Raw genomic sequence first — 15,597 nt, 5'->3', positions numbered from 1 at the left:
TAAATAGGTTTGGTGTAAAATGGATTGCTCCAAGATCAAATGGGAACTGCTAATCAAGAAGATTATAATAGAGGCATAAATGAGGTGTTAAAGAGCAGTTGCATGAAAAGAATAACATTCACACTCAGAATAAGTACCGTATTTGCCAGCATATAAGACGCACCCCCCTTTTTTTGTACACATTTTTTAGGAAAAAAACTTTATCACTGAATATTATAATGAATTTACAGTATTTCAAATATAAAGTAATAAGTAGGTCTACTTTCAACAAATATCTAATCTAACTAGGAAACAGTACCCACCTTTTAATCTTCTTCGTCAAAAACCCAGAAATTCATCTCCAGAGCTAAATGAAGAGACACTTGAAACCTCTTCTAAATCAGAATCTGAGCCCTCATACAACAAATTGTCCTCTATACCATCCAGTGCATTATAATGCCACACTTCTTAAATGATTTAACCACTGTCTCAATTTTCACAGCATCCCATGAAGCTTTGACCCACTCACAAACTTGCGAAATGCCAGGCTTCTTCCTGGTGGCGTAACCTCAAAATCTGAAGACTGCATCCGGCTGTTTCACTTGTCCTTCATAAATCCCTTAAATTTATTAATACAGACATCTAAAGGTTGAGGCTAACTAGTTAGACCTCCTGGAATTACAGCTAACTGAGTTTTCAATTCCTTGAGTTGATTTTTAACATCTTCTGTTCTGTGAGTATCTAAGTATCAGCGTATAAGACGCACTCTGTTTTTCAGACCTATTTCCAAAGGAAAAAAGTGCGTCATATATGCCAGCAAATATGGTAATTGGAATTTGCAAGGAGACTAGCACTGCATACTGAGAAAAATTCCAAGTAGTTCTTTGGTTACGTTGCTAGTAGGAGGAGGAGAATGATTATGGAAGAATTATCTTTGAATGGAGAAGATAATCAGGATGTACCTGATTAATCAGGTACAAATAGAACTTTTTAACTATTACTTTGAGATATTTCATTGTAGTGGACTGGTTTATTCCTAGGCAAAAGGAACAGGTTATAAGTGAAGGAAATGTAGGTGAATGAGCAGTTGAGTAAACTTGATGTGAATAAGGATTTATAGGGCTTGATGATATATCACCACATGTTTTGAGGAAATATTCCAAAGAGATAGCACAGTGTATGTGTAGTTTTCTAACACAAATCTCAGATTGGGCCAAGTTCCAAAAGAGTGGAAAAAAGTCAGAATTGTTCCACTTCGTAAGGGAGGTGATAACACTAAGATTTTGAAATATAGGCCAATTTGCATGTAAAGTATTTATTAATTAATCAGGACAAAGATTCAGAATAGGATCAATGACAGCAATATTCTCTATGATGCACTGCATGGGTTTGCTAAAGGAAGATTGTGTTTAAGCAACTTACTTTTTATAACAAGGTGAAAATATTTGTCAAGAGAAATGCATAATCAGTGGTATATTTAAATTTTGTAAGGGCCTTTGATAGATTGCCGTAAGACAAGCTGGTAATGAAACTCAATTGCTTGAAGGTTGTCTGATGGTATCACATAGTTGTAAGTTGTATATATGGAGGAGTGATATCTCATAAGAGGAAAGTCACCAGTGGTATGCTCCAGTGGTCTGTTTTGTGGTTGTTGCTGTTTAACTCATATGGTGATCAGGGAAGGCCTTGAATGGTGATATTTCAGTTGTTTTCTGATGATGCAAAATTGGAAAGAACTCTAAGTAGTTGTACTTTTGGAAGAGAACTTGAATAGACTTGCTAAATGGGCAAGTAAGTGTTGCTGCTAGTTCTGTTTGCAAAATTAAGCTTTTAAAATTTGATAAGCATAGATGGAATATTTTAGAGGAGATAGAGAAGATGAGGTATCAAGAGGTGATGGTGGACAAGGACCTAAAATTTTAAGGACACATTGTTAAAATTGTGAAGACACCACAGAGGATTATGGCAACAATGCAGAGAACACCGACCTATGAAATTAAGGAAGTTATTGTTCTACTGTACAAGGCCAGTGGTTCCAGTATCAGGTTACATAGTGGATTATTGCACACCAATTTGGTCACCTGGTTTTCAGAAGGATGAAAAGATATTAGAAAGGATCCAGAGATGATTAAGGTGTTTTTTGGAGTGGCAAGTACAAAAAATTGAGGAAATGCAGTTTGCAGAATCTATCAGGCAGGAGGGAGGGATATGTTTGAAACATAAGTTTGGTAAGAGTTATTACCAGGTAATGTGAATTCATTAATGAGAGGACAAAAGGCCATCCCTTAAAGCTGCATAGGATGGTGCAAGTAAGTGGATGAGGAGTAGGTTTTTATTTTTGTGGAGGGTGGTGCTGGATGATTGGAATATATTGCCTGAGTTGGGTTAAAGTTGCTAAAAAAACATATTCTTGTTTTTAATATTTTATCCAAGTGTAAGCTAAGCAAACAAAGTTTTCGTGTGAAATATCTTCATGACTAGGTTACTTGTATATATGTTACTGCTAAAGCTCGAAAGCCGTTAATGTGCACATTACCTAGCTAATCTGCAGATTAACTGATTTGCTCCGTTAACGTGCGGAATCGAATTTTCTGCATTTTACCTAGGTAATGTGCACATTAACAGCTTCCGTATCGTTAAAGTTCAAAAGTTTGTTTCTCTCATTTCCTTTCCCTACTCCTTCCCCCCTCTCCCTCCACTTTTAGTTTGGTTTTTTAATAAGTAAACATAATTTTATCATATATTTTGCAAATTCGTTTCCTTAATTGTAGTAATATTTTAAACCGTTTGATTCTTTGTATTATAGTTTTTTAATTGATTGATGATTGATTCTATCAACTAATTTGTTGATTGTTTGATTGTATTAACTTGATTCTTTAGATATCGAAAAATAAATAAATAACATTATGTTAATTTAAGCGTACAGAAACGTTGCTGTTGTTCCAGCAAAGATCTTATTTTCACTTTAACGAGTGCCTAGTAGGTAATGTGCAGATCATCTAGGTAATTTGAGAAATTAAACAATTTTCCGGACGTTAACGGATCACCCTAGTTAATCTGCACAATACCTAGATAATCTGCAGAATAACTGATTTCTGCACTTTAGCGGTAACATATAGACTGATGACTTCATATCAGTTATCTTAGTATCCTGCAATGCAAAGCATACTTCATTCCAGAAGTGCATACATATTGCTATTCATTATGGAAAGGATCACTACCCAGACTGGTTTCAACTTTTATTACTGCAGTACTGTTAAGCTGTAGGGAATACCCCCCCCCCCCACACACAAAAATTCTGAGTGATCTATAAGCTCACTCTAAATCTCACTGAGTGACTCAAAGGGATCACTACTGAATTACTCCATTGTAGGAAGCTCAGTGGTGGCTTCATTCATTGACAGGCCAAAACTCACAGAGCAGATACACTGAACTTTCCAGGAAGCCAGACCTAGAAGATAACACCATGATTGAATTAATGCAGAAGTCATATACTTCCCATATACAAGTAGTATAAAGATGTATCACCTTATTATTAAAATACTCTGGATCAGAGGTAGAAAGTTTTTCTACTTGATTATAAAATTAAAGCTTCCATGAAATTATATTCTTGTTTAATTGTTTAATCCTTTATCCAATTAAGTATCTTCACACTTGGATAAAAGATTAAATAAGAATATACAGTATCCCCCCCCCCCTTTATCCACGGGGAAACGTTTCAAGACACCCTGCGGATAGTCCCGAACCCTATATACACTATGCTTCTTTCTACACATACATACCTATGATAAAGTTTAATTTATAAATTAGGCACAACTTCATTTCGGTGATGTAAAATTACATAGGCAAAGTGGATATTAGATCCAACATTATTTCAAAGCTGAATATTTGTAGAAACTATAAAAATTTCGTAAGTTGACCTTGAGAGAGCTTACGAGAATACAATCCTCGGCATCCCCGAGTTGCCTTAACTTGCAATACTTGACTTAGTAGCTAAGGCGACTTGGGAATGCCGAGGATTGTATTCTTGTAAGCTCTCAGGTCAACTTACAAAGTGTTTATAGTTTCTAGAAACATTTGGCTTTGAAATAATGTGGGATCTGATATCCACCTTTTATTATTATTATTCCTGATACCTCCAAGGAGTCCGAAGACCTCATTGCAGGAGGACACCTACAACTGTCTCAACCACTACATCGAACCTCTACTACAAATCAACGCCATCTACCGCCCACTTCCACCACCACCACAACAACTAGTATTTTTTGTCTGTAAATTGCGTGTGTTCTGAAGGGCCGATTTGTCTGTATGCGGGATAAAAAACCCTGCTACCTCTGTATGAGATCGGCTAACTCACCTTCGAATGCCGAGATTTGTATTCTCGTAAGCCCTCAGGTCAACTTACAAAGTGTTTATAGTTTCTAGAAACATTTGGCTTCGAAATAATGTGGGATCTAATATCCCACCTTGCTGATGTAATTATAAATTGTTTATTTATTACTGTTTTTCCATTTAATATTTTCAGACCTGGGTGACTGCAGATAACTGAAATCACAGATGGGGGGGGGGAGGGTATGGTAACTTTAATTTCTAAACAAGTGTGAAAACTTGCTATAACTACCTCTGATCCAGAGTATTGTGTGTTTCTGTGGTGAGCATTGAGATGGTGAATGCATTTAAGGCATGGTATGATGTGCTGTATATCTGTGACAGTGGAACCTCTCATGGACTTTGGACTTCATGGAGGTCTGATAATGATAATAGTAATTTGAAACTTCATTATTGAAATCATCATCCTGTCCAGTAGTAGGCTTAGACCTGTTAGTCTCAAGCTATCTCTTGGCCTCTTCCTGGCAGTCTTCTTCCTCTTGAGATATATCAAAGAACCTGTCAAGGTATCCTGATCCTGTTTATTTTGTTGACATGCTGTAACAATTTTTCTGTGTTGCTGGATAATATTGTATTGTAGGTGTCATTTAGTTTTTTTATTTGTTTTTCATCTGGTCTAGTAGCATATATTCTTCATCATCATGAAATTCCTGAAATGTATCCTCAAGGGGTGTACAGGATACGATAGTATTACATGAAAGACTTCATCACTACTGACTTCCTATCTACAATTTTCCTCCAAATCAATCTGTTACCTGTAAAGATTCCAACATTATCAGATCTAATATTTCTGTCTTCTAAGGCACTTTTTACTGTATCAATCCACCTATATCTTGGTCTTCCTCTGGGTCTTTTTTCTGCCAACCTGGCAGAGAACACTTGTTTTGCTAATCATTCCTCTCTCCCATTCTGATTAAATGACTATACTACCTGAGATTACCTCTGCTAACACATTCCTGGATGCTAACAGTGTCAAGTTATTTCCTAATATCCTCATTTTTAATATGATATTGCCATTTATGCCATCTGTTCATGCCTGTATTTCTCAGGACTGTCATATCTGGGCATTCATGGAAGTTAAATTTATTTGCAGTCACAAAAGGGGTAAGAGCTAGGTTTTTCTCCCAGAGAACAGTGAGTGAGTGGAATAGTTTGCCTTTAGGGGGTGGTGAGTGCATGTAATGTGAATGAATTTGAGGGAAGGTATGACAGATGGTTTGGGTGATTTTTAGCCTCCCTTGATGAGTTTTTGACTCCCTGGAGGTCTCAAATAATAATAATGATAGACAGGATGGGAGATAAGAGGGAATTCTGCTAATAATACCAAATGTCTTGAATCCAGTTAGAGTTGAGACCTGTGACTGCAATACAAGTAACAGTTTATGTCGTAGTGAGTTTGAAGCGATCTGGTGTGAGGTGGAGTTTAACAAGATTAAATATGCAGTAGAGTGTTGTTAAAGACCTGGTGGATCAGTTGCTAGTGATGAAGAAATGCATCAACAAATAAATATGATGGTGGGAAAAGAGTAATCATAATGGGGGATTTTAATTATCCGAATATAGATTGGGTAGCTATGAAATTGCATGAGAAGAATGAAACTGAATTTATTCAGCTCTTGTGAGACAACTTCCTAGAGAAGCATGTAACAGAAGGAACTCGAAGTCAGAGCGTTAGATCTGATCATAGTTTCAGTTAAAGATGTAACTATTCTGCCTCCAGTTGGTGACAGTGATCATGTGGTACTCACTTGGGAAGTTGCTAAGTTTATGAACATGCCATTCAGAAAAGATTGCATGCTGAACTACAAAGCAGGAAATTATAACCACCTGAGGAGGGGGGGGGGTGGTATGCTGGGTTCTGTGCTGTGGTATCAGTTGTTGGATGAGAAGGATATCGATACTGTGTGGGAAGTGGTAAAAAAATACTTAAATGATGCGATATCAGAATGTGTCCCTAAATTTTGAAGAATAGAGTTGCAGTGAAATGGATATGAAATCTAATTAAGCAAGAGATTTGTAAGAAAAAGATGATGCGGAAGAAATATTGTGTGCATAAGTATGATGTCAGTTACGATAATTATAAGCAGAAGAGTCAAGAGTGTTGTATGGAAATCTAAATCATAGTATGAAAAGAAACTGGTTGTGCAAGTTAAAGACAACCTAAAAGAATTCTGTCGCAAGTAAAAGAAAAAATGAATTTGAAAGAATAACTACTGAATGCAGATGGTATGCAGGTGACTGATGTAGAAGTGATTGTTCAACTAATGAGCAGCCATATTGCTAAAAACTATCAACCTGGTATATGCAACATTGAGCTCACTGCTACCTCTTCACCATATGAGGAAACTCATGTGGATGAGGAGGAAGTACTAGAGTTGTTGCACAAATTGAATAAGAATTCTGCAATAGGGACTGATGGGATATCAGCACGTATGCTAAAAGAGTGTTCAGCTGAGCTGACTATTCCCTGAACCAGGTTATATAATTTGAGTCTCAGAACAGGGAAGATTCTACAGGAGCGGAAAGAATGTATGGTAATCCCATTGCACAAGGGTGGTGCAAAGACCGATGTATCCAACTGTTGACCAATCACTATCTCAGTAGTGGTGGAGAAATTTTTGGAAAAATTGGTTAGGGCTCGCATTCAGAAATGGGTTGACAGAGAATGTCTACTTTGCAATGAACAGCATGGGTTGACTAAGAGAATGTCATGTTTTAGCAACTTACTCACATTCTATAATAATGTTACCACTGACTTAGACAAGGGGAATGGATACACCATGCTACTTTTGGATTTTGCTAAGGCTTTTGACAGAATACAGCATGGAATACTGTTACATAAATCGGAAAATATGGAATTGGATTATAAACTATTGGCATGGATAAGAGGATGGCTTAGTGACAGATATCAAAAAGTGGTATATGGGGAGGGGATGAATCTTCAAGATAACCAGTGGTTGTGTCTCAAGGATCAGACCTTGGTACATTGTTATTCAATCTGTTCATTAATGACATTGGGAAGGATTTGATATGTGACATATAGCTATTTGCTGATGATGCACAGATAGGTAGAGTAATCAGGAGTGTTGCTGATATGCAGTACTTGCAGAATGATTTGAATAGGCTGGAATTGTGGGCATGTGAATTAGATATCCAATGTTGTATTATATTGGTGGGATTATGCTTGAGGAAACTGATGAGGTTAGGGATTTTGGAGTTCTAGTAGTCAGGAAGTTGAAGTTCAGGGGACCATGTAGCAACATTTACAAATATAACTTAAAAGATAATTGGAATTCTGAAATAAATTTTCACATGTAAAGATAAGGATGTCATTTTGCCTCTTTACAAGATCTTGATAAGAGACTTATTCCACTTGGATGATTGCATGCAGGTCTTGTCTCCTGGTTTCTGTGGTGATTCTGATATAGTGGAGAGAGTTCAAAGGAGTGTGTCAAAAATGATATCAGGATTGTAGAATACAGATTATGAAGACAGATTGAGAATTCGTAAGCTGCAGACATTAGCAAACAGGAGAAAGAGGAATGATGTGATTTAGACTTACAATCTTCTGAAAAGGTTATACAGAATTTTTCATTTTATGGAGAGTGGGGAAAGGACATGAGTGCATCCATGGAAGTTGAGAATGAATGCTATCAAGTGGGGGTGGGAGCGAGGACTAGATTTTTCTCTCGTAGAGTAGTGTGTGACTGGAATGAATTGTTGTGTGTGTGCGTGCGCTCGCTAGTAGGGTGAATGAATTTAAGAACAAAAAAAAAAAAAAGCTACTCCTGTTGCTGATGACAGCTGCAGAGCAAATTTGGCATTCTAATTCATCTGTAATATGTTTGATGGGATTGAGGTCTGGACTCTGAGCCAGCCAGTCCAACTTCAACATTGTTTTGTAGAAACCAGTCACAGACATGCAGTATGGCATGGATCATTGTCATAGATGTCCAGGTAGCCATCAAACCTCATGATTTTGGTCACGTTCACCAATGGACCAAGCCCTATCCAACTGAAACATCTCCATACCATTACCTAGCCTCCATCAAACTTGACAGTTGAAATGATGCAATCCTGCCAGACCTGTTCCTCAGGTAATCTCCAGATCCAAACATGACCATCAGAGTGAAATATTTGGAAACATGATTAGTCATCCACAGAACACTTTTCCAATCATATATATATGGTCCAGAGACAGTGTGAAATGCACAAGTTCATATATTGTTTGGTGTAGGTGTTGAGGTGGGGGGGGGTACGTGGGTGACTTGTTTGCAGGCAACTCTGTCATGGTAACCTAAGGCATGCAACTCTCTGTGGACAATTCTAGTGCTGACAGATGTCTGTGCAGCATTTTTCAGGTTGACTGCAAGGTCTGCTGTTGATGATATGCAGGATGCTCGAACATTCAGAGACAGAGCTCGTTGATCTCGGTCAGTGAGTGTTGGTGACCTCCTAGGGCATTTTCCTGGTGGCATCATCAACTTTCCATCTAGATTGACATAAGCAATGGTGGATTTCGATATCCTGAGACATATAGCAATGTCATGAACAGAAAGACCACTGATGTGAAAACCAATTACTATCCCATGTTGGAAGTCTTTGAGCTTAGATGAATGGGACATCTTGACATCAAGTACTATGCAAAACATGCAGTTCATCCCACTTTTTATCACCAGACTATGCAGACATTCCCTGAATATTGGCATGTGGTAGTATCCAAAATTTACATGGCATGTAAGCTGTTCAAATACTTTTGTCAACATAGTGTATATTAAAGAGTAATAGTGATGATTGTTTCCTCATGGGCTTACTTTAGTGAGTTCAGGCATGGGAAACCCAAGGTACCTGATGCTGGACCATGCCTTACTTCATGTAATATACATCTGTTATATTATCTGTAGATGTCCCTCCTCTTCTTTCTTCTCTTCTTGCTCCTTACCCCCAATGCTATTAGAGTATTTGAGGGCTAGGGGGTGAATCTTTCCTATCTTGCTATATCATTTTGCCTTATGCAGCCACCGAAGTGGGCAAGCTAGCCCCAATAGGTGCCTGTTCCAAGCCCGGATAAATGGTGAGAGTTGATGTCAGGAAGGACATCCGGTCGTAAAACTTCACTGCCAGCTCTGGCTATGATCAAATGAGTCAAAAAGAAAGTGATACAAGGACTAGGCGTATCCCTTAAGCGATGCGTAGCCACATCGCCCTACAGCTGCGAGAAGTGGACGAGGGCTACCGCATCAATGGCGGGTGCAGTTAAAGAAGCGAGCCCAGCAAATGGAGAGAATGTTGCGAGCAGGAACATTGAATATTGGAAGCATGACTGGAAGAGGAAGAGAAGTGGCAGACAGGAAGAGGAAGTTGGACATTTTATGCGTATAGGAGACAAGGGGGAAAAGGTGAAGGAACTAGGAGACTGGTATAAATCGTTCTACTCTGGCTCAAATAAAGACAAAAGAAATGGTGTCGGAATTGTGGTGTGTGGCAGAATGAAGGGGGAAGTACTGGAAGTGGGTATGAGGAACGACAGGATCATGCGAATGAAACTGGGTCTTGGAGAAGAGCAACTGGTCGTCTATGTGTATACGCCTCACAGGTTGGCCGTACAGCAGAAGAGAAAGATGAATTCTGGAACATGCTAGATGAAGAAATGAGGGAACTGGAAGAAAATGAGATGGTGATTGTCAGAGGAGACTTGAATGGACACATAGAGAAACAGAATAGGGACTGTGAAAGGGTACACGGCGGCCATGGAGTGGGAATGATGAACCAGGAAGGAGAGAGGATTTTGGACTTGCAGCAGCTTTTGATCTGACAATTGTGAACTCCTTTTACTTTAAGAGGGAAGAGCATTTGATAACATTTAGAAGTGGCAACAACAGTTCACTGATTCACTACATTTTGACTAGAAGAAAACATCTTAAGGCAGTAACAAATTGTAAGGAAATCCCAACAGATCAAGTGGCGCATCAACACCAGCTGCTGTGCACAGACTTTAAAATGAGGTCGAAGATAAGAACCTTTGGAAGCCATGGGAGGAAGACAATTAAGTGGTTTTACTTAAAAGAAAGTGTGAGGAACCGTTTTAGGGAGAAGGTGTTAGGGATGGACTAGAAAAGTGTACAAGATTGGTGGAGACATAATTCAAAAGCAATTCAAGCTGTGCAATTGAGGTTCTTGGTGAAACATCCGGAAAGATTAGAGAGCAGAAGGAGGGTTGGTGGTGGAATAATAATGTACAAGAAGCAGTGACAGCTAAGAGGAAGGCAAAGTAGAAGTGGGACGAGTTGAGAGTGGAAGAGAACAGAGAGGAAAAAGTGAGAAGCCAAGAGAGTTGTTGCACAGGTGAAGGCCATGGCATATCAAGACCTTTATGATCAGTTAGAAACAAAGGAAGGACAGAGAAAGATTTATCAATTGGCAAAATGTAGAAATAAGGCATCAAAGGACATCGTACATGTGAGGCAGATCAAAGACTCTCTGGAGGAAGGGTATTAAGGAGGGATATGGATATAAGAAACAGATGGAGAATATAATTTGAAGGGTTTTTGAATGAAGAAAATGCAAGAACTCACAGAGAAGATGGGGAGCCTTATGAAGGGATGGTGCAGAACATTAGTAGAGTAGAAGTGAAGGAGGTCATAAAGAGGATGAAGAATGGAAAATCGGTGGGCCCTGACAGGATTCCAGGAGGCATGGAAAGCACTGGGGGAAGAGGGGAATCGATCTGCTGTGGAACCTGTTAATAAAAGTTTGTCAACAGGAAAATATACCCAAGGAATGGAGGGAAAGTACTCTTGTCCCCTACAAGAGTAAAGGGGATGCACAAGACTAAGAATTACAGAGAAATAAAGTTGAAGTCCCACACAATGAAAATCCTAGAGAGGGTTCTTGATGATTGACTGAGGAAGAAGGTAGAGATAATAAAATAACCCTCTTTGGGTTATTACGGCAGATGATGGAAACGTTTCGAGAGAAGCAACGGGAGCTACATCTGGTATTTATTGATCTGGAGAAAGCGTATGATAGAGAGCCAAGGCAAGAAGCCTGGAGGTGTCTGAGGGAGAAGAAGGTACCGGAGAAATATGTCAGACTGGTGCAAGAGATGTACAGAAAAGTGAAGACGAGTTTGGACCTACCTGGGAGAGACAAAAAGTATTCCATTGACAGTTGGCTTGCATCAAGGGTCAGCATTAAGTCCGTTCCTGTTTAATATTGTGATGGAGGTGGTGACGGAGGAGGTGGGAGAAGATGCGCATTGGACTATGTTATATGCAGATGACATCGTGAGGTGTGCAGAATCAAGAGAAGAAGTGGCAGCTAAACTGGAAAGTTGGAGGAAAGTACTGGAAGAGAGAGAGAGGTATGAGACTGAGCAGTAGTAAGAGTATATGTGTTGCAAAGTGGATGGCAGCCAGGAGACGGATCTAGAGCTGGAAAGAAATGTAATCAGGAAGGTGAGAGACTTTAGATACTTAGGTTCAACAATGAAAGAGGATGGTAAGGCTGAGTAGGAAGTGGGATGCAGGATACATGCAGGCTGGAGGAATTGGAGAGAGAGAGAGAGATGGCTGAAGTCCTATGCGATAAGATGGTGCCAATCAATCTAAAAGGCAAAATCTACAGGACAGTAGTGAGACCAGCTATGACATATGCTATGGAAACTGTGACCCTGAGGAAAAATAACATCAGCACGATAGAGGTAGTGGAGATGAGAATGCTTAGGTGGATGTGCGGTGTGACTAGAAAGGATCGTCTGAGAAATGACTATGTAAGGGGAATGGTGAAAGTTTCGAACTTAGGAGCAAAGATACAGGAGACAAGGTTGAGATGGTTTGGTCATGTGATGAGGAGGGAGGAAGAGTATGTGGGAAGACAGGTCATGCAGATGGACATTGAAGGGAAGGAGGAAGTGCGGGTAGCCAAAGAGCAGATGGAGGTGGAGGACTTGAGGATGAAGAACTTGGATGTGGCTACAGCACAGCAGCAATATTGAAGCAATTGTTCCTAAAAATTTGCCAAATAGTTTAAGTAGTTGAACTGTTTTGTGTTTGTTCAGATACATCAGTATGTAAAAAAAAAAATTAAGCATAAATGGTATAAATCGGATGGATTACATTTGAATGGGTTTGGTACTGGGCATTTAGAAAGGCTATTGTTTTCTGAGAATGCACAGAATCAAGAAGTTAATTCTGCAACACATCTGTTATTTGCTTTATTGTTCTGCCAGGAAAGCATGTTTTATTCACTTCGCTAGTAATCACACCTCTAATGATCTTCTCCCGTCATCTCTTCTTCTTCTTCCTTCGCTATGCCTTATCCCATGTTAAACGAGGTCGGTGCACCGATCTTTAACCTTCCTCTTCCAAGTTCTCCGGTCCAGGGCGTCCTCCGGACTCCATCCTTTCTCTCTAAGATCCTCTGTCACCTTATACCTCCACCTGAGCTTGGGCCTGCCTCTTTTCCTCCTTCCTTCCAACTCTATATACTCCACTCGTTTACCAACATACTCCTCACCCTTCCTCTCTACATGTCCAAACCACCTCAGCCTACTTTCTTGTATCTTCTTGCCAATTGGTCCCACCTTAACTGTCCCTCTGATGTAGTCATTCCTTATCCTGTCCTTCTTTGTCACACCATTCGTCCATCTCAACATCCGCATCTCCGCTACCTCCATCTTCCTCTCCTGTGCCTTTGTTATAGGCCACGTGTCCACACTATGAAGCATCGCCAGCCTCACCACCATCTTATACAGCTTTCCTTTCCTCTTGCAACTCTCTCTTGTTGCACAGGACCCTGCTCATCTTCCTCCAGTTCATCCAGCCGCATGTTATTCGATGCTGTATTTCCTCATCCAGGTCACCATTCCTCTCGATGACCGACCCAAGGTACTTGAATTTCTTCCCTGAAATTAGCCTTTCACCCTGAAGTTGTCGTCACTCCCCGTTGACATATATTCAGTCTTCTCCCAGTTAATTTTCATGCCTCTCTCTTCCAATACCTTTCTCCACTCTTCCAGGGTATTTTCAAGCTTCTCTCAGGATGATTCGCATAGAACAATGTCGTCGGCAAACAGCATGCTCCATGGTGCCCCATTCTTGACATCCTCCACTAGTACATCCATGACCAGGTCAAAGAGGTAGGGGCTCAGAACTGACCCTTGGTGTAGCCCTACGACAATGGGGAGCCCTTCTGTCATGCCGACACTAGACCTGACCTGAGTTTCTGTTCCCTCATACATCTCCTTCACCAACCTCACGTACTTCTCCGACACCCCCTTCTTCCTCATACACCTCCATACCTCCTGCCTGGCCACTCTGTCGTATGCCTTTTCCAGGTCTATAAACACTATGTGCAGCTCCACTTGCATCTCTCTATATTTCTCCATCAATTGCCTTAGTGCAAATATCGCATCCGTTATCCCTCTTCCTGGCATAAATCCAAACTGCTCCTCACCAATTTTCATTTCCTGCCGTATCCTCCCTTCAATTACTCTTTCCCATATCTTCAATGTGTGTGACATCAGCTTGATCCTTCTATAGTTGCCACAGTCTTGAACATCTCCTCTTCCTTTGTAGATTGGGACGAGAATACTTTTTCTCCATTCCTCTGGTATCTTTTCCTGTTGAGCTATTTTCCTCATCAGATCCCATAACATATCCACACCCTCACTGCCCAAACTTTTCCACACTTCCCTAGGTATCTGGTCTGCCCCCACAGCCTTTCCATTCTTCATTTTTCTCAGTACTCAATCCACTTCCTCTCTACTTATGTCTTGCACCAGTCTCTTGTTTGCCTCTCCATCCTCACACACCTCTCTCCTCTCTCGGATTCTCCTCATTTAGTAGTTTACGGAAATATTCTTTCCATCTTCCTCTTGTAATACTACTCCCGAGGCATCCTTTATCTGCTTGACTGATGTTGTCTTTTGAGGCTTTATCTCTGGCTTTTGCTATTCTCAACAACTGAGCTTCACCACCATTTCTCTCCAGTTCTTCATAAACCTCATCAACTGCCCTCACTTTCGCCCTTGCCACAGCTCTCTTTGCATTTTTCTTCGCTAATCTATATGCCTCCTTGTTGGCTCTAGTTCCAGTCATGTCCCATTTTTTTCTTTGCCTCTTTCTTTTCCTTGATCTCCAACTGCACCTCCTCATTCCACCACCATGCCTCCTTATCTTCAGGCGGTCCCTTTCCTGATGTTATACCAAGCACCTCTTCTCCAATTTTTCTAATATTCTGACTATTAATGTCCCACCATTCTTCCACATCCTCTGATAACTTCATTTTCAATCATTTCTTCATTCATCTGTAATATTTCTAAATTAATTTTTTGGCAGTCCATGGGACTCTAAGGATTCTTCTGAGGATCCAAATTTCAAAGGGTTTCAGTTTATTTTTACAGTATTTTGATATTGTCCAGGTTTCTGCTCCATATAGCAGTGTTGACTGTGCATAGCATTTGGACAGCCTAATTGTCGTGTTTGTGTGAATTTCCCTTGAGGTCAGAATGTTATTCATGCTAATGAAGGTTGATCTAGGCAATTTGTATCCTTCTTAATATCGCCTTATTAAGAAGTTGAAATTAAGTCCGTATTTTCACTTAGTTTCAGCATTTCTTTTAGTAGGTTTTGAAGATCTTTTTTATTTTCAGCCGGCATTACTGTATCATCTGCATATCTTACGTTGTTTATATTTCTACCTCCTATGCTGACTCTTTTAAATTCTGTTAATTGCTGGAAGATATTTTCAGTATAGAAGTTAAACAATTTAGGAGAAAGAACACAGCCATTTCTGACACCCTTCTTTACTGAGAATTCCTCTGAGGTTTTATACTATTAGTATGTTATTGTGCATTCTTTCTTATTGGTGTCATTATAATTAGTACTGCAGTATGCTACCTGGGAATTTTTCTGAAAAGGCATTTCACATACTTTTTTTTTTTCTCCCCTGTCTCAGGTGAAATACTGATCATTCAGATGACAAAAAAGTGAAAACTTCATGTTGTTGAAGAATAATGGAAGATTACAAATTCCTCTTCAAAATTGTCCTGATTGGCAATGCAGGCGTTGGAAAGACTTGCTTAGTGAGGAGATTTACACAGGTAAAGAATACTGGTATATGAATGTATGCATTTTATAGTTGATAAAGAAAAACTGTTTGTCATTTTCGAAATTATGGATTCTACAACCGTGTTATAACTAACTCTTTATTATCCTGGCGTTTCGA

General features: G+C 39.7%; 1 protein-coding gene across 2 annotated transcripts in view; it reads left to right on the top strand.

The window, feature by feature from the left end:
• The window catches only part of LOC150104857 (ras-related protein Rab-30-like), a 140,964-nt gene that overhangs the window by 16,273 nt on the left and 109,094 nt on the right, over nucleotides 1-15,597 (top strand). For both annotated transcript variants that reach the window (XM_090396014.1, XM_090396013.1), the window contains exon 2: nucleotides 15,328-15,472. In XM_090396014.1, coding sequence (XP_090252140.1) covers nucleotides 15,386-15,472 — 87 coding nt within the window. In that variant the 5' untranslated portion in view covers nucleotides 15,328-15,385. The remainder of the gene's footprint in view (nucleotides 1-15,327; nucleotides 15,473-15,597) is intronic.

The sequence above is a fragment of the Typopeltis vanoorti genome, chromosome 7 (genome assembly GCF_054136105.1).
Source record: "Typopeltis vanoorti isolate ZY-2024b chromosome 7, IOZ_Tvanoo_1.0, whole genome shotgun sequence".
Classification (NCBI taxonomy): Eukaryota; Metazoa; Arthropoda; class Arachnida; order Uropygi; family Thelyphonidae; genus Typopeltis; species Typopeltis vanoorti.
This window is presented reverse-complemented; position numbering and strand designations above follow the sequence as displayed.